At 39.2% G+C, this 20,634-nt stretch overlaps 1 protein-coding gene across 1 annotated transcript in view; it reads right to left on the bottom strand.

Moving 5' to 3' along the window:
• Nucleotides 1-954: 954 nt before the first annotated feature.
• znf644b (zinc finger protein 644b) overlaps nucleotides 955-20,634 on the bottom strand; it is a 36,305-nt gene continuing 16,625 nt past the window's right edge. Inside the window, exons 3-7 of the mRNA XM_048200941.1 lie at nucleotides 8,617-11,358; nucleotides 7,925-8,461; nucleotides 2,677-2,802; nucleotides 2,477-2,582; nucleotides 955-2,400 (exon numbers count right to left, since the gene is read on the bottom strand). Coding sequence (XP_048056898.1) covers nucleotides 2,187-2,400; nucleotides 2,477-2,582; nucleotides 2,677-2,802; nucleotides 7,925-8,461; nucleotides 8,617-11,358 — 3,725 coding nt within the window. The 3' untranslated portion in view covers nucleotides 955-2,186. The remainder of the gene's footprint in view (nucleotides 2,401-2,476; nucleotides 2,583-2,676; nucleotides 2,803-7,924; nucleotides 8,462-8,616; nucleotides 11,359-20,634) is intronic.

The following is a 20,634-nucleotide window of genomic DNA, read 5'->3' as shown; positions in this document are numbered from 1 at the left end:
AAACCCTCTCTATCCTTCCTGCGGTCCCTATAGTCTGCCTTTGTCACAACTGCGCCAATGAAATATTAAGAACATGCTTATCCGCCAGAGGGCGATTTTAATTACCACCTAAGGTTACACCATTAATATGAAACAACATAGCATGCAATCTCTTCCTTATACATTGTGGAGGTTGGATTTAACAAATAAAATATGGTGATTAATAGAAAGCCTCTTTCTTGTTTTCCAAACGCCTCCTGATTCAGATAAGATGTGCTCTCTTGCACACCGAGAAGTGATGACACTTGTATACTGTTTTAATGGAGGAATCTCCAGAGAGCAGGCCTCTTTGATTCACGGCCTAATGATAAGCGTGCTCTGGTCTGTCAGCGGCACAGCCCCGTGGCAGATGGCTGGTGTGGATCTTACACATTTCTTTATGTTCCTGCCTCCCCCCTCGTCCACCTCATTCTTAAAGCTGCCAATGGTATAATGGAAAAACTCAATCCTGGTCATGGTTAGCTCAATCTCATTATAATCCCTCGTTTTTTATTCATTCGGCCCTTTGGGACACTGTCTGCCCACCATGCAGCTTCCAGCCTTGGTGGAGTGCCTTTTGATTCGGCCAGGAGAGCCTAATGAAGTCACAGAGAGATACAATTATTTCCCAAAGCAGGGGCATTAATGTACTCCAAATTCCCTCCGGAGGAACGTGATGACAATTGGTTTGTACAGCTTTGATCGCCAGTCTAAGCCCTGCCCGGGACAAACTGTGAGGTCGCCTCCCGGTCCAGACGCTTACTGATGAACCCCGGTCAAGCCGCTTTCTCTGATATTATCAGAGCTATTCCTCTACACAAAGACAGAGCTGATATCATGGAGATCCTTGATACTTACATAACAACAGTGTTGGACAGAGTCAACAAAGTGTCAGTGTAAAGTAAATAAGTATTACAGCAGAAAAAGATACAAAGGTTTAAATCACAATTACATTTTAATTGGCTATTAGTGACTTAACAGAGACATAAGTACAACGTGTTAACGCTTGCTCGGCTCATTAACACATTGTATACCTTAATTGATCGGTATGTGCTTGCACATCATCATCACCAAGTAATGGTACATAGTTACATGGTAACTATTTGAAGGGTTGACCAGGGCATGGAGGACTATTGCTCCATTTGGTCTTTACAGCTTTATTTACAATCAAATGCTAAGAAATCATTTACCTCAGAAAGAATGAGTGGTAAAGATTCCCTTTAGTATCCTAAAGTAAAACATGATAATTAGTTGCGTTTTCATACTTTTGTGTGATATACCTTACATTGTAGCACCATAAAATGATGAGCAAGAATAGCATTTGCATGGATTTTAGCAACTTACAACAATAATATAGAACAATGACTTTTTTGACATTATATAGATAGAACTAATTAATATTGCATTATGACAGTATTGCCCATGATATTACTTAACAACTAGAAAGCTTTGAAAAATATTCATTGATGTATTCATAAAGTTCACAGTTCTTTTCTTTGATAATAGCATTAAAAATATGGTAATAGGCTGCATTACATGTTTTGGCCTCTAATGCCCAGTATACGCAATATGACATTTTTTCCCTAATGTGTTAAATGATGCATAAGAGTAAATATAAGAATTTTTAACCAGAAATAAAGCACTACTGTAGATATATTATTATGTTAATATACTCTCTTAAAAATTGGTTATACATGTTTTTTGTCAGTGTAAATAAACTTTGCGGCGCAAAATTACAGTAAATAGCATTAAGTCAAGTGACCTTGATCTTGATAGTCATAGTGCCATGTTCTAAACAGTGACCTCTGAATTCTACTATCTTGGATAGTTTCTAAAATCTAGCTGCTGGATTTTAGACTTGCAAGAATTGCAGTCTACAGCGAGACTGCCTAATGTGCACATCCAAGATATAAATATAGCCGAACTCTAAATCTATGTTGCAAATAGCATGCCCTTAAGAATAACCGAAGATCGATACAATAAAATTGGGATATAAAACAAAGAGAAAAATTAATAATATGCAATATAAGAAAATCTTTCATTTATATTATATATATATCTATTCTGTATTCATATATAGAGATGTATATGCAGTATTATATGTGTATTTGTTTATGAACATGTGCAGAACAGGTGTACAGCGAGCGTAGCTGGTGTGTAAACGTGGCTTAGGAGACCCCCTCAGGCAGACTGAGAGGAGGGTGTGTATCCAGGAGCAGGCGCTCGGGGGGAGATGGGGAACACAGCTCTTTACACAGCGCTGAAACCTCCACCATACCTGCACCCACGCCGGGGATACTCGTGTGCATAAGATGCCTCTGCAAGTGCTTGATCCAGTCTTCCTGAATAGACTGAGGACCCTGGAAGATCAGATCACAGAACCTGGGGGAAAGAAAGAAAGATATGAGAACTGGTAGGAGAGAGTGTGGTGATGAACTACCGGAGTGCTGTAAAGTACCTGCAGGTCATTCTGTAGATCACTTCAGAGGCGGCGTGTGAAGATGAAAACGCCTTCCTTTTTGGCCCAGGCCTTGATCTCGGCCTCTTCTGTTTACAATCATATGCTGTGAAACAAACAAAGTAATTATAATCAATGAAAAGCTGAGAGGCTAGATGATTAAATTAGAAAAGATTGGAAGAGCAGGTATGAAACCCTACTTGTTCCTTCTACTAAGGCAATTTTCTTCCGTCTCGCATACGCTCGAAGATGATTGGACAGGCTTACGCCGCTGTGGAACGTTGTGTTGCAGTGGATGCAGATCTTCTTATTCACTGCAAACTTCTCTGGATTACACATAAATAAAAAAGTTTTGAGCTAATGAGTATTTAAATAACAGTTAAATGACCTCATGCTTTTTTTTCTGTAGCTGCACTCCACTCATGACTGCTCTTTAAATAGCAAAAGCATGGTTATATGGCTGCATGACTGTGTAATTTAGAAAAGGAACACAGCAGCTTGAAGAAAATAAAACTGTGATTCCCTGAGTGTCATCACCTCCCACTCCATCTGTTTTCATATAATAAAGATCGGCTGTGCACTGTGTTTTTGAGGACATGTAGTTGTACTGTATATTCTCAGCAAGTATCTGCAATCAGTTTGATGGTTTGTTTGTTTGTTTGTTTGTTTGTTTTTAGGGGGCAATGTTTGAAACTACTCATCTGCTCTCATTGTACTTTCAGATGAAATGTATCCAGTTAATGCAAATCTACAGCTGTTATATGAATCTTGAAGCTCTGGAGATAATAATACAGGAAATACAACAAATACAAACTAGGGCTGTCAATTGATTAGTTTTAATAAAATTAATTGCATGATTCAAATGATCAATTAATCTGAATTAATTACTTTCCAATTTTAAATCTAACTCGCTGCTTAACTACCATATGATGCATCGTTGAAGAAATCAACTAGCTAGTAACGACTGTTAACCAAAACCTTATTGTCGCAAATGTGTTGTTCAAATGTCGTTGGTTAATGATGTCACGCAGGTGGTGGATAATAATTAATTAATTAGTTTGAGATTGAATAAATGCCAATTTTTTTTTGCGGTAAATTACAGACATGGCATCTGAGGACTGATTCTCTTTTTTCTATTTCTATTTTGCTTTATTTCCAAAATAGTTCTAACGTACTAGAGCTCCGGTTTGAACAATGTAAGGCTGAACACCGTTACTGACAATCATCATTTTGGCTGCGTAAGATTCTCCAGCTTTGTTGTTGTTGAGCAACCGAAGTGCTAGCTATTAAAGCCCCGCCCTCTTTTAGACAGCTCATTTGCATTTAAAGGGACACAAACAAAAACAGCGTGTTTTTGCTCACATCCAAATTTTACAAGCTCTAATAAATGATCTGTGGGGTATTTTTAGCTAAAACTTCACAGACACATTCTGGGGACACCAGAGACTTTATATATTACATATTGTGAAAAGGGGCATAATAGGTCCCCTTTAAATTTATATACATTCAAAATGAATGAAAGATACAGATTGTACTGAATGTCAGCATGCTTCTTTTGCTCCAGATAAGGATTTATTAAGTCCACATGTCATGCAAACAAAAACTATGCTTCTAACCACAGGTTGAGAGCAGTTGTTCCAACCACACAACTTTGCAATGCTGTTTGCAAATGTTCGTTGGAACTTTGTTTTCTGTAAAAAAACAGATTTGTTGAACTATGCTGAAAACGGCCAAACTTGTGACCATAGTTGGCTAACGATGCTTTAGGGAAACATAGAACTATCTGAGGTAATTTTAGGAAACATTCACACAGAACGCATTCTTGCATTCTGTCTGCATTATTTTTTAATGGTTGTACATGTAGAGGTCAAAATGTTGCTGTTTTTCAGCGTCTTGTACCTTGAGTGACACATTTTTTAAACACTGGGGAAAGATAACAAGGTTTCAAAACTGAGTCTCCAGACCCTTACATTATGTTCCATTCCATGGTCTTGATGTTTTTGAACACAAGAATGTGTCCTGTGCGGATGGTAACTCATTCTGTGCTGTAGTAGCAGCTGGGCCATGGCAGAGTTTGCAAAAATTTGATTTGCATTTAGGTAGTGTTTCTTTCTTGTATTGTTCTGATAATAGTACAATTTTATGATTGATTGATTGATTGATTGATTGTACCAAATGTTGAATTGATAGCCCTAATTCAAACAAAATGGAAGATGGAAAAATACACATATGAACAAAGTCATGGTCTTTTGGTCACTCTGGGTAATAGTGACAAAAGCTTTTGGTTCTAATTTTCAGTCGATGAGCCACAAGAGAAGCGATGTAAGTCTTTACTGCTTTACTAGCGATAAGCAGAGAAAAGAATGGGACGTTGTGAAGAATGTGGACGAATAAAACTTCCTAAAGATTCGCGTTTTTGTTCTCTTCTCAAGCCCTGGTGCCTTTGAGGCTTTTAGAAGACCACAGCTGAAAGAGCTTACAGTTGCTGATGGATATAAGTGTATGCTTTAACAAATGCCGCACCTGTCGTGGAGATGACGAAGGTAGCCTTTAACACATCTCGATTGAGACAGACTGCCTCAAAGCTCGCGTGCGCTGTGATGCACGAGATATCTGTGATCGCATAAAACAGCAGCATCTTCTCATCATGTTTAACTGTGTGTAATGCATTCGGGTGATCAGACGATTTTACCACGTCAATCATACAACAGTAGTTTGAATAGCTACAGAGACACTGCGCAGCTTCGATGTTTTCATCCTCACTAATTTTGTGCGTATGCGTTACTAGATTACCGTTGCACCAAAACATACAGATAAAAAGCCTCAGTCATCAGGACTAAAGTGAAGAGAACAAAGATGCAGTTAGGAAGTTTTATTCGTCCACATTCTTCACAACTTCCCATTCTTTTCTCCTTTTATCGCTAAAGCAGTAAAGACTTACATCGCTTCTCTTGTGGCTCATTGACTGTAAATTACAACCAAAAGCTGCACAATGTGGCATCGTATTTTATATTCCGAGTTGTGATGAGTTAAAAATAGCAATATGACAGTGTCAGTAGAGCAGTGAGTGCAACCATTTGACGTCACCGACATAGAACGCAAACAAAATGGTGCCGCCCATTGTCCAAATATGTCATGGATTTTTTAAATAACGTAAATCTTTCATGGGTTTTCCACTACATATTTCAGTAAGAGACATAATTTACGTTATATTAAGCCATACAAGTCATAACACCAGTGGTTCCCTTTTAACAAAATAAGACAAAAAAAATTGACATCAATGCCTGCTTTCTTTCTTGATTAAGGAAAAATATTACGATTTAAAAGTCACGATTTACAGGTGTATCTATCTAATCTACTCTGAAATGCACAAATGTCCTTTTTTTCCCCTAACTGGCCTCAGTAAACTTCCTGCAATAGTTGTCAGTGTTCCACCTCTGATCAGAGAGTTCTAGCAGAACATAAAGCTACAGACCTGATTGTATGAATCTGGTTGAACAATCAAATCAGATTAACTAATCATTTTAAATTGGACAACCTGTGAAATAATTTTGATTGTGGAACTTCACTAATTAGTTTTTTTTATTTATTTATTAATGAAATTAGAGTTTTATTTGGGTACGCATGAAACAAAGATGTGCAAATACAGCTGATGTGTTTCCAGTAGTACATAAAAGAGCGCTATGCGTTTTACATTTGAATTTCAAAGCCACTTTTGATGACATTCATTCTTTTTGTACCTGCTACAATATTTCAATGAGTGGCAAACTTTTACCCTGCACTCTCTGAATCTTGTGTTCCCTCTCTCTTTTAATGGCATCAACTGGCAACTTCAAGGTTACAGGAAGAGAACTTTGTCTTAAATATGAGGCGTCTGTCATACATATTTAATATGGAGTGTATGACTGAAATTGGGTTTTAAGGTGCACTGTAAATAATGAAGGCAGTAGAGGTGGGAAAACATATGAGAGCGGCTGTGAAACAAGACTGTGCAGTCATGCTACACTGTATTGATCATCTCTACCCATGCTTACTGTAAATATCTCAAATCAATGCTACAGCACTTAACAAACTACTTTATTATTTGCACTTCAAGGGCTATAGCTATTAACTAAAGACTAACAACAACAAAAAAAATCCTATGTTGTGGGAATAAAGAATGTTCAACACTGGATTGTGACCCAGATATCTGAAACCTCACCTGTCTGTCACTCTCACATTCTTTGATTCAACATCACTCGAAACAAGACAGATCACACGCTCAGCTGTCAGTGAACAGGCAAAAGATTCTTGTTATGGAGGGGTTTTGTTTTCACTAAAATTGCTCAGTATCAATGGTACTTCCAAGCTCTCTTTGTCCATTCACAACGCATGAGAAAACAGAAATGAATGGCCAATTACGAGCCTAATTATTTTTCAACCACTAACTTTAATGCTAAATGGACATATGTAATTAAACTTAAGTAAGGTATTGTCATCTTAAACATGAAATTTACATTTCTGAGCCACTAGGGACACCAAAAAGAATTTTAAAAATAATAACCTCTTTCTGTTGTTTGCCAAAAGAATATTCTGACTGGTGCGCTATATAACTTCAGTAATGTACGATATCTTTGTGTAAGGAACAAACAAAAATTTAAGATGCTATCCATTGATAATTTTCCCTCAATAAATCTATAATAGCTGTAACCAAATCAGTTCCGAGCTGCGCTTTTTGTTTTATTATTTATTTTTGACATACTCAGTCTTTATGAAGTGTTGTTTTCACACAGTTGCAAGTTTATATCTTACAGTTTTGACTTCTAGCTTATATCTCACAACTCTGAGAACAAAAATATCAAAATTGTTTGATAAAGTCATAATTAGCTTTATTTTTTTATTCAGTGGTGGAAACATGCTTCCACAGGACAGATGTGAGAGTGAGATACTTTCATATTTGGGTGAACTATCACTTTACGGAAGACCAGGTACAGCTTTTTAAGCATATCGAATATTGGTTTGTTGGTTTGTTTAATGCTATTATCAACGAAATAAAGTATCTCTGAACAAACACAAAGCTAAACAACTTTATGTATTTTGGTTGAGAAAAAAAAAAATTCTGTCACTGACTGGGGGTCTAATTATTAACCCGTTCCCTATATCTCAGAGACACTTACACAAGTGTAAGCTGTTGGTGAGAAAACACATAATTAGAAATGAAATGTTTCATCATTAATGGTTGAGGGCCATTTCTTCATCGAGAGACTACTATGGTTTTCAAATTTTAAATAAAGAAATTTTACTGAAACTTGTTACTAAAACAAACACATATCGGTGTCAAAAACTTTTTCATCTTAATTCTGAATTTCAGAGGCTGATATAAAATAGGCTTCCCTGTGTAAATTAATATTCAATTTGATTTCTGGATAACAGCAAATGACACGATTGAGTGATTGTGTGGTTCCTAACCTTGGCTCCAGGTAGGATCCAGCTTCACAGATGGCGATCTGGGTATACTGCCACTAGTGTAGGAGATGGTCAAAGGAGTCCCGGCATCCTCATCCTCCATTTCCTGCTCCACTTTCGTATTTCCCAGAAGATCCTCTAAAGTGCTAGATCGGACCTCATCGGCCCTCTTCCTCTCCCTGTCGACCTGGGGGGACCTGATCATAGTCCATTGCTCTTGGTCTGGTGTGCCCGTGGCATGATGGATCTTCATGGGAATGCCAGAGGATGTAAGAAACAGTCCATCGCTGCTGGCAAACTTTTGAGAGACAAAAGGTTTTGATAAGTGCGGTCTGGAACCAAACACCCTCATAATGTTCCTGTACTCCTCCTCATCCTGAAGAAGTTCTGTCAGAATGCAGAGAGGTGACTTGCTAGCACCCGAAATAGGCTTGCCAATCCGCTTCAGGTGACCCCGCACATGATTGGAGAGGCCGGTCTTAGTGTCAAACCAGCCCAGGCACAGCGGACAGGTGTGCTCGGTTTTAGACTCTGGCTTATCTGCCATGATGAAAGCACATAATTACTTTAAATTAGGTAACATGTAGAAATGTTTGTACACATACATAAATATAAGTTATGCATGTGTGATTTTAGTTTGAGAGCATTATCTAAAATCACAATGACTTGAACAAGGAAAGGTGAACAATAATCACCTTTTCTGATTCTGCGATTCACTGAGGGAATTTTTCTGCGTATGCGAGGCTGGCGGTCCTGAGATGCCACTTGCTCAGGTGACACCACGTGACGAGCATCATAACTCAGCCCAACCCTATGTAAGTGTCCTCTCACATGGTTAGACAAGCCCACCCCAGACTCAAACACTGCGGGGCAGTAGGGACAGCACTTCCTGCCGACCATAGACAAAGGGTTGACAATATACTCTGCATAAGGATCGCTTTGCTGATAAACAACCTGATCAGGGTTATCCTCACTTATTATACTCTCAATACACTCCTCCTTCACTATAAATGTACAAATATCATCACTGTCCTCCACTCTGCTATTGTCTGGATTATTAAGATTGGAATAGTCCAAAATGTTGTTGTTGAGAGGGATGAAATAATCACTGGTGGTATTGCTATAAAACTGATCTTTGGTGCAGTCGCTGAAATCCTGAGCACCTTCATTGTCATCTCCCTCTTGTGGTGTACTTGAGTCCCATTGTGGAGACTCAGGCTCACATTTTGGAAGACGCACATGAGGAATATTGGCATGGGTGTTGCGATACGGGATTGACATTTTTCTTTTAGATGGTATTTTGTGCCTCAGCGGTTGCAGCGCTAAAGTACTGCCAGTTGAAGGATCTTTGGGATGGCTCTCAGTGCCAGGGTTCAGACAGGCTGCTTTACTCACGATCTCTGTTTTCGTTGTAAGATGTACGTCAAAGCTGGAAAGATATTTTGTCCTCTTTTCTGAGACAGCGCTTTCATATTCTTGATTGTCTTCTTCGACATACGGGAGACCTGTTGTCACGTCTATTTTCTCTGTAGGCAGAGGGGATAATTTGCTTGGCTTGTCACTTCTCAGTGAGAATGGTGACAGCTTGTTTGCTGGGCTGCCAGGGCTCCATTTGATCAGCGAGGAGCTGAAACCGTCACAGGCTTTTTGTGTTTGTTTGCTTCTCACATTAAGGTCAGCTGAGCCATTGGGCCTAAAGGGCAGCTCACCTCTGTCCCTAACAGACCACTTCTCTGTGCTTTGAATCTTTGGCATCAGTAAAGATGAGTCCTTGGTTTTAGGTTGGTCAAACAAAGCTTTTATGTGATCATCCATATTGCGGTGTGGTTGAGCTTCATAACTCTCATAATATGGCTGCCCGTGGATGAGCTCCATATGCTTTCTGAGACTATATCTATTCGTACTTGTAAATGTGCAATTTTGACATACAAAAGAGTTGCCAGTCTTGCCACATGTGTTGTGGTGAGATGTACACTCGTGTGCCTCCATTGTAGTCGTAGTCATGTGATCACATTCCTCACAGCTATAAGACAACTTCTCCTTCTCATTAGTTTTGCCATGATGGACGAAAGTTTTGGGGCATTTCGTTCCAAAGACACACTGGGGACACTGGAGGCAAGCTCTTCTTCCCTCGACATCTATCTTACTGAAACCTTTAATCTCCTCCATCAGCCTCTCCCTCTGCACCTGGTGGATTATAATGTGCTTTTGCAGAGAGGTTAGGTCTCGGAATGAACGCCCACACTCTCTACATATAAAGGGTCGGGGAACGTGTTCTTGTCTCACCTTTTTATTCCTATCTAAATGATACATCATATGCCTATGCAAATGCCTCTTCTCCTTGAAATTATCGTTGCACTTTGAACACGGGAAGAAGGACAGCTCTTCGCCTGTTTTTGTCTCCGTCTTTAACCGTGCCGATTTTTCACCCATGTAGGTGTTTGTTTCTACGTCGCTGCCGCCTTCATCACATCTCTCTTCCTTCTCGCTTGAAATTAGCTCCTTCATGGCAGCTGACTTGTCGCAGAATTTCTCCAGGCGCAAGCCGGCATATGCTTTCAAACTTTCCGGCTCTTTCCTGAAGGCATGTTCTTTGTTAATGGACGACTCAAAATCGGAGTCTTCGTCAGATAGGGAATTCTGGGATGCGTAATCAAAGCCATCATAAACCTGTCCTCCAGTGTCAGCCCTCTCCATGGCATGATTTTTACGCATCCTCCGTCTTTGGTTGGCAGGTGGAGCTCCATCAATCTCCACCTTTGTTCTTACCCCATCACCTGCTACACTGCTTTTCAACAATATCCGCATGAACTTCTCCTGCAGGCCCCAAGTTAGACCATCACAGTCATCAGAAGAACTCTCTGACAACTCAGAATCAAAGTCCCATAAGCACCCTGCTTTGATTTCCTTTCTAGCCAACAGTCGGCTGATTGGCCTGTTATCCAAGCCTTCCCCCACCAGCACATCTAGGGGGGCCTCACCGTCACTGTTGTTTGATTCAGATGAGGCCCGTGCGGGCTGCACTTTTAGGGCGCACCCTTCTGCTTTCTGCCGGGTGTCTGATTGAAGCTCACTGGGAGGCGGTAACACCTCAGGGCTAGTGTCTGTCCCGGGCAGAGGGGACATGTCTTTGTTGTGGACGCAGGACTCCTCTGAGGTACAGTGTGAAGCAGCTCCATTAACAAGTGCTCCTGAAGGCAATGAGTCGTTTGTGCTGGGGGCAGCAGGAACGCTACCACAGACAAATGGGTTCGGCTGGACTCCATTTAAAGGGTTTTGGTGACTGTCCAAGGGCAGGGGCTCTGGTGGATCCAAGCTGTTATTGTTGTTGTTGGGAGAAGATGTGCTTGTCAAATCTTGAGTGTCAGAGGAAGATTCTACCTCTTTGTCTTCCTCTGTGCTCTCTTTTACTGCCGCCATAACAGAGACAACACGATCTGTGAAAGAGAGACAAGTGATGAGTTTCAAATTCGCATCTCCTTATAAGGGTCAAAGACATGGTGGACTGTGTCCTTGACAAAGAAAAGGAAAAACACATGTGCCAAGTTCTTAGACAAGTACTTTTTGTATTCATGTTTGTTTCATGTGTTTTTTAAACTTTTCATGAAATGCTTCAATTTAGTGAATATAATAATAATAAAAAATATATTTTTCAAGATAATAAATATCAATAATATTCATTAAGAAGGACCTCTCTATGATATCATTTCCTGTTGCATTTTTTTTCCTGCTTATTTCTGTATGTTGTTTGGAGCACATGACCTTGCACCACATACCTTTGCTGCTCAAAATAAATTCAAATATTAATAAGCAGTTAGGCAGTTCTGTTAAAATATTACAATTCATTATGATATAAGGATAGTTGTTTCAATGATTTTTAATTCAAAAATTGAAAACATCATCATAAAAGAGTTCATTCATGTATTAATTTACGTATTCATGTATTTTTATATAAATTCATAGATCCTATGAAAAAAAAAAGCATCCTGAATATAGGGAGCATCAAAGAATTTAGAGCTCTCTAAAATGTACTAATAGTGTCCTAAAGAAGATGGCCGTCTTCTTTTTTTTTTTTTTTTTTTTTGCCACAATATGAGTCCCAAACACCCACTGTCACCACTTCTTTTCACAACACACCCCAATGTTAGCCCTGGAAGTCCTGGTGAGGAAGCTTAATTATGTGAATGCACCTCTGGGATCTAACCTTCCTGTTTCTCCCACCAAAGTTCTCAGCCGTCTGCTAAAATTGACCAATTTCCATGGGAACAAAGCACACCACCAATAAGATCATATTATTCTGTCTTATCACTCTCTGATGGTGCCAAAGCACATCCCAGCACGAGACTGTTGTTGCTTCAAACCTGACAAATTGGCACACTGCACAAACATACACAGAGAGACACACACACACACACACACACACACACACACACACTCAGGTAGAAACGCTCCCGTTCATGACTAGCCAGAGAAATATACCTCAGGTGTCATCATCCAATCTAATTATATTTGATGGTTTTAAACAGCTCGACACCAGCAAACCTGTGGGACAACAGGACTGTGTTTAAAGGGTGTGTTAAAGGGGCCCAGGCTTGCTGTTGTCCTGCTAGGCCACAGTGTATGCTCTGAGGATTTGACATTCAGCACTAGCTGCTCTCAACAGGAAGCCGCGTTGCTAACGAAGTGTTAAATTCAGTGTTAATGAGTGGCTTCACTGTTACCACCTCCTAGGTAAACCTTCCGAGCTCCATATTCTCTCCATCTGTTGGGGTGTGAGGGGCTTTCGGAGGGAGAACAGACGCTCTGCATTTAAAAACGAACTTCACTGCAAACCCCTAAACAGCAGGGTGGCAAAGCCTCAGAATATGATTTTAGCTTTAAATTTACAGGCCTCATTAGCTTCCAGTTTCCACACTGATCTGTTCCATACATAACAAACAGGGTTCAACTGCAATGCGTCTTTTAAAAATTCATTCGCTTCTATTTACTTCATTTAGTCAATGTTAAAAGGCTGCCTTTGCCTTGCTGGAAGCTATTTACAAGGATTATGAGCTTAAATACATTTACGCTCAGCGCGGAGATCAATCTGAAGCGATTAGCTCTTTTTCTCAATCTCGCTCTAACTCGCTTTCTTCCCTCCTTGAAATATGCTCAGTAATGAACATGTTTGAATTCACAAACAACAATGAATCAGAGGAGGTCCCCCTGTGATCAGTCTAAATTAACTGCACAAGTAAAAGAGCACTTAACACTTACACGACACACATATGTCATATGCTCTCTCTCTCTCTCTCTTTCTCTCAGCCCTTATTCTTTCCATCAGCACTTGTTCTAACACTCAAGTTGCACCTCATCTTGAGGTTACTGCTGAAAAAATAAGAGGTGATAATTGCATATTATCATTACACATTATTCTAGAACCCCAGAAGGTAAACTTTTCTTGGATATTTATTAATCATAGGAGAACACAAACTACTTGCTATTTTCCATATGGGTGTCTTTAACTTTTTTTTACCATCTACTAGACTTGTATGTTGGTGACAGAAGGCCAAAAGTTGCAAGTATATGTTTTAAGAATACAATTATATGGTGTACTACAAATGCAGAGAACCATAAAGTGTGTTCTATAAATATGAGACACATTCACAGAACTCAAATTAATCTCTATTAAAAAATAACTTCTTAAAGTAGGGTGAAGGCACAGACCTATATTGCATTTTCCTTCTGTATTTTTTCCTAACACATTCAAACTACGTGACAGAAATTGATTACCCAAACACTTCAAACACATTCAGTTGGATGAAGCTGTGAAACCTCTCATATTTCCTTCAGACTCTTCCTCTAAAAGAGAGGACTACAACAAAAGTCGGAAAGACCAAATGGGAGAAGTCATTCAGAGCAGTTAACTGTTTATGTGAATCGGCAACATGCCCAACTCCATTTCACTTTGTCCATTACTCTCTCTCTCTCTCTCTCTCTCTCTCTCTTTATTTCTTTTACCTGTCCTTCTTTTTCCCATCCTCTCTTCCTCTATCACAGGAAAAAAAACTTCTAAACAAAAAAGAGAGGCCGTGGCCCCTCAAGTACAGAGCAGAGAATCTTCCTCGGTTAATGGGAGTTATTGATTTGTTTGACACACTGTGAATTTATGAAGTCGCCTCTCAAGTGTGAGAGACTAACAAAGCTCAGCTGTGAGCAAACAAACAGGTAGCTATTCAACCTGACACCTCACAGAGACTGAGGAGAGCCTGTCTTTCTCTTCTTCTCTTGCCATGTTGAGGAAAAGCATTGAGATCAACTCAAACAGTGTCCTTAACACACAGAGCAGCAGTGACAGGAGGAAACTCTTGCTGGGTTTCACAGCACATGCAGCTGATGGGACAAGAGATGTTTTGGGAAGGATTTATTTATTTACTTTTTGCAAGAGAATGCTCATATATTTAGGAATTTCATATTATTTTAGATTAATAATGAAATAAATGATTTGTAAAATGATTTTAGAGGTCTCAGTTAGTCTGAATATTTAATCATCACACCGTACAGTAGTGCCTATTACATTAGTACATGCACAGTTACAATCAAATCACAAATGTTAATGTTTAATATAGAAAATTTAAAACTTGACAGTTTGTACTAACCTTTCCACATAAACAAAGCTGCTTTACTGCACTGTAAAACCGAACAGTGAAATTAATTGAATGAAATTAGTGTTTCACTCAAATAATAATGAAACTTCATTGTACTTAAAAGAAAAAAGTTGTGTAAACTCAACATTTCATTGTAGTAAGTTGAACTTAATATGATTGAGTTGAGTTGCAGCAGATTTCTAATTCCCAGCATGCTTTGTGTCAGACTGTATAAATAAATATTGAAATTAAGCGTTATTTTGTGTGTTTTTGCACAAAATTAACATAAGTCAGTGTTTAATGTTGTGTTATGTTGGGATTTACAAGGGGTTCTGGGATACCATTGTGGTGAAGAGTAGCGACTGTGGTTAGGTTGAGGATGGGCTGCAAAACATTTAAAGGGTTAGTTATGAATGACATAGAATTATGTCATTCATGACTCACCCTCATGTCGTTCCGAACCCGATATTTTAGATTTAGTCCGAGAGCTTTCTGTCCATCCATTGAAAATGTATGTACGGTATACTGTCCATGTCCAGAAAGGTAATAAAAAAACACCATCAAAGTAGTCCATGTGACATCAGTGGGTTAGTTAGAAGTTTTTGAAGCATCGAAAATACATTTTGGTCCAAAAATAACAAAAACTACGACTTTATTCAGCATTGTATTCTCTTCCGGAATCCTTTCCATTGAATTGATTCCATTGAATCCTTTCATCTGTCGGCGTTGGTAATGCACTTTTACGTCATTGTTTTTGGCGATTAGGACATCCGCGACATGTACACTTACGCACCATTTTAAAAAATATAGCAATACCAAAATACAAACAATGTAGAATAGCTTGAATACAGTGTGCGTCTCCCTCAGACTGTAAACGAAGCTCGGGCGCACCGGATAACACGTCAGCAGCGTCTTACGTCAGCAGCGTCACTGCGGAGTCGTGAACCCGGATTGACAACAGACCCGGAAGAGAATATAATGCTGAATAAAGTCATAGTTTTTGTTATTTTTGGACCAAAATGTATTTTCGATTCTTCAAAAACTTCTAACTGGCCTTGCTCTGCTTCCAAGACTCTTGGCCCCACCCCACTTGTCACAAAAATTTTAAGTTCTACTAACTTAAAAAAAATGAGTTAGTTTACTTACTTTTGAGGTATTAAGTTTCCTCAAATGTTTTGAGTTTTCTGAACTTACTCAGCTTTACAGTGTGACTGAGTTATAGGAAAGCAAATATATGTCATGAGTTGCACACAATGCAGGTACCATACATTACAACCCTTGACAGTTTTTGATTTTGTTTTTCCCCCCTCTTTCCCCATCGTTTGGAAAAGAAAATATGATGCGCAGAGAGTGGCAAGAATCCAATTTCTTTTGAATGCTGTGTGGAAATTGAGAGCTCAGCAATAAATCTGCTTCAATACACAATCTCCACAGAGCGCAGGGGCAGCTACCTTAGCGATCTCTCCCTCTGTGTCTAACAAACCGCTGCTTAACCAGGAGCCAAGGCTGCCAACTCTAAGGTACTGGTTGCCACGGCACTGCAAAAGTTGCATTTTCCAAGGGGTTGCCATTCATAGCCAAGATGATGCAACGTTGCAACTCTGTAACTCTGGTCCACACAAATTTGGCTCTGGAAACAAAAACAAAAGAACGCATCCTTCCTCAACCCAAATTAAAAGAGTGCCAACACGTACTCAAAGACTCAATCACGCGTCTCTCCTCAATACTCTTTCCTAAAATAGAGCAAGTGAAATGGCTGCTCCTCCTGATGGTAGATTTAGAATCGGGGAGAGGGGAAAGGGGGGTCACTGGGCATGATAAAAGGGGACAGGGAGTGAGTGACAGTTGGGTTAAGACAGAAGTCATGTTCAATAGCAGGTAAGGAACATCAAAAGGCGAGTTCACAGGAAACCTATGCAACCTTATCTAGAAGGAGGATTTTCTGTTGTGTGAAGTAGATTAGTGGTGCCAGAGCTGCTGACATGGCCTCATTTGCTGCCCTGTAGTGTTAGAGGAGGATTAAACCATATAAACTTTGAAGCCTTAAACAATACCTTTCAAAATTAGACGGATTAAGGGAGGGATGTCTGATGGGGATTTCCCGTGGCTTTGTCAGTTTAAAACTTCTCTTTTTTAAAAAGGGAGTAAGAGAGCAAGAAAAAAAGCTGAGCAGGTCTGGGGTTTCAGTTTTAATGAGGGCGCTCTTATCATGAGCTGGGCAGTGGGTGAGAAGTAGCGCAGGTCGACAGGCCTTTAAACCAGTAGCCTCTCTCTCACATTAAAGAATGATGCAAAGAGTTTGTCACGTAAAGAAGGGGGCGAAAGTTTTCTGGCAGTTGCATCATTCTGGTACTTTTACATGGCAACACATCTCTTGATGAAAAATAAACATTGATTGTTGCACTTTATCCTGTGTAAAATATAAAAGCAATATGCCATGAAATATACTTCCTCTCAGGTCACGAGTTGCAGGCGCGTTTTCAGCTGTTGTACGGCGTTGATTTTTCTTTATGTGAAATGTGATGATTACTGGAGATCTGATTTAAATACGGCGGGGCTGCACGGGTACGTATCTGCCGCTGTGATCGAGGGCAGACTCACATACATCTGTCTTGCTTGAGTAGTGTGAAGAAAAAAGCTAACTTTGTCACTGCCGCTTTGCTGAAGACACGTGACCAATCAGATGAAAGCATGTCAGTGTCAACGCTTGTCTACACGCTGAGGACGGGATCGGGTCTAAGCGAGCAGACATCAATATGCTTAAATTTGGAGAAATGTCAAGCGCCGCGGGTTTCGGGATGAAACAACTTTTATTACCTTTTCGTAAAACGTAATGTGCCTAGCAAGCTAAGACATGAGCAACATAATAAAAGTGAAAAAAGGGCAAATAGTGGCAGAGGATTCCTATCTAAATCAGGACTAAACTGACGGATGTAAACACATTCAAACTGACTTTTGTTTAACCAAAACTTAATCTAAAATAACATTCTGCTAATAGAAAAAACAACCCATTCTTAACAGCATAAAGCAAAGCTTGCACTTTGTGGTCCATCTCCCCCTGAACAGGCTCCCTTAGGATATTAAAAAATCATCACATTTTTATCAGTCCCTGCTGCTTGTCAATGGCATCTATTAAAGCTGAATGAGGGGGCGGAGCTGCATCCAGACTGGTCATTAACACCAGAGCCCCACTCAATCAGAGCAACTCCCAAACATATCAAAGAGGAGGCTGCATACGTGCAGAAGGAGAGGTAGGGGGTGTGCTTGGTAGCCTGAGAGAGGCCCCATGGAGAGATGTAAATAACCTCCCGAGAGACTCCCGGCGGGCTGTAAAGAAGATGCTAGCTGGGAGACGACGGGAAGCTAATGAGTATAACAGTAAATGTATACAAAAGACAGAAGGATAGGCCCTCCCTCTTTATTCCTCTTTATTCCAATTAATGTGCTCTTATCAACATCAGGGCACCGAAGCCACTTTCCTTGGTGCACTGTCCGGTTGTACTCAATGAAGTCAAAATGCAGCCGACCAAACCAAAAACGTAACAAATGTGGCATTTGATAAACAAGAGATAAGGCAATCACTTTAAAAAATTCTATTGAACTATACAAACAAACAGGCATGGTGTATGCATTGCATTTCAGAACATATGTAAACATATCAATTCTGAATCGATTTTTAAAGCATCAATTCATTTTTATGGAATCTGTTTTCAAGTGGGACTCAGATGTAATCTGCACAATTTGAAATTGAACTGTGGTTCTCTTTAGCCACACAAAAGTGTAAAGTAAGGATCATATTTACTTAAATATAAAAAAAACGAAGTCTCCAATCAATAAATAATAATAACAATAATAATAATAATAATAATAATAATGATTCCACTTTATATTAGGTGGCATACCTACTATGTACTTACATCAAAAAAATGAGTACAATGTACTTACTGTGTTCATATAGGATTGCACTTTTGCTGCTATATTGAGGTGGGACACGGGTAAAGTTAGGGACATATTTGGTGGTATGGGTAGGTTTAAGGGTGGGTTAAGGTGTAAGGGATGGGTCAACAGTGTAATTTTAAATGTAATTACAGAAGTGAATTACAGATTTAATTACAAGTATTTTTAAAAATATAAGTACAATGTAAAAACATGTATGTACACAATAAGTGCATTGTATCAAATGATGCATTGTATAAATGTAAGTACATAGTGGGACCATAATAATAATAATAATAATAATAATAATAATAATAATATTTAAGCCAATAGCTGGCTGTATCAGTATTTCCTACTGGTAACTACCCCTGATGACCAACAGATGGCTCTGGCAACTTAACACTGGTCCAGACATTTCTACATCCGAGATAGCACAAAATATCTACATTAAAACAAAGAGACAAATACATAAATAAATAAAAAAAGAAAGAGAAAAAAGATGAAAAAAAAAAAAAAAACTTTGATATATATAGTCTGTATATATGTGTTTGTGGACAAAAGTAAAAGACTTACTTTCAAGCATGATATATATCAACGCAACAATATATATATATATATATATATAGGTACTCCATACTCAAAATTTAGTTGTACAAATTACGTTTTAGAACCTGCTTGTGATCAACACATCAATAAGCAGAATATCACTATATGTAATGACTGCACTGGTAAACCATTCACACACTCTCATCTAGTCTCTTAATACCACATATAATTCAGTGATCTCTTCCTGACAGAAATGCTCTATAATCGCACATCACCCTGCAACCTCTTTTCAAAGCTCTAAAATATCACATCCAACTCCAGGAATAATTGGAAAATTTAATGAGATTGGTGAACCACAACCTTGAAGGATTTCACAAGAAAAAGGTTTTGGGGGCTTGACAGTTAATTCTCAGGCAAACTTTTGCCTTTACCCTTTCAATCAATAGAAACAGTGGATTTAATTTTGGTTAATTGGTACTCAGTAAGAGACACCCTTCAGGTTCGATAGAACATTCTTACGGCCTTGGTCCTATTGATTCTGGAATCTCTTGTAGGCGCTTACAAACACGTCTGTTCCGATGGATTGTGTTCCTCTGCAGTCATCTTTTCTTTTTTCTTTTTTTAAATCGAGAACCTGCGATAAGACACTTCAAATAAGCGTGGTATTAAAGTAATTTCATTGAAGTATGTTCAATTTACCTATTATCATGCAGTACAAAAAAAAATAAAAAATCAAACAACAATGTAATTTTCCACTAATTTTTCAGCTGTTCTTAAGACTAAGTAGCACTGTCATATTGTGACCAACATTTCATACTGATACATCTATGATTATTTAAAACAGACTATGAATGCCAGAGCAGTAACTGAATCTTCAGAGAGATGCATTCATATCTTTAACTGTTACCAAGTTTAGCACCCCGCAGAGCATTAGTGATCAAATTCTGGCCCCTAGTGGTGAAGTCATCATCAGTGTGAGATCTGGAGCCTGAGGCAGCTGCAGTCTGTAGCATTTGGTGAGCTGAAAGATTTTACGTGTGTAACTTCCCTCATAAAGTCTTTAATAGGTAGAAGTGTTCTCATTTGCCTATCCAGGGTGTAGATAACTGACTGCCGGGGCACCCATGCCACATCTGTTTCAAAGTTGTAAGAATTGCGCTAAGAGAGAGGCAAGCTCTCAACTTGGATCGAGACTAACCGGTGACAATCACATCTGTCAAATAATTTTGGCACACATCCCAAGACAAACTTCAGAGACAAAGATATCTTTTGAATGCAGAACGCAGACAGGTTAACATTTTTCGCACTATCATCTCGATTCTGTTGGATCATTGTCCAATTACACAAAATTATTTTGGCAGTTTTGCTCACACAACATTATACCCAGATTCCCCTTTTTTTGGCCTTTTTCTGGAGGGCTGCTAGAGGAAGATGAAGGTTGCCAGGTTTCCAGGCTGACGGGAAGTATGCCTCTGACAAGCGTAACTGACAGCTCTGATTTAATTTGACTGGTGATCACACCCAGCTATAGTATCAGAGCAGTTCACACATCTGTGCCTCAGCTCAAGGTGTTGAGACATGCCACCAAATATCTGGAACATTACA

The sequence above is a fragment of the Megalobrama amblycephala genome, linkage group LG8 (assembly GCF_018812025.1).
Source record: "Megalobrama amblycephala isolate DHTTF-2021 linkage group LG8, ASM1881202v1, whole genome shotgun sequence".
Classification (NCBI taxonomy): domain Eukaryota; kingdom Metazoa; phylum Chordata; class Actinopteri; order Cypriniformes; family Xenocyprididae; genus Megalobrama; species Megalobrama amblycephala.
The sequence above is the reverse complement of the archived record's forward strand: the minus strand, read 5'-3'. Positions and strand labels throughout refer to the sequence as shown.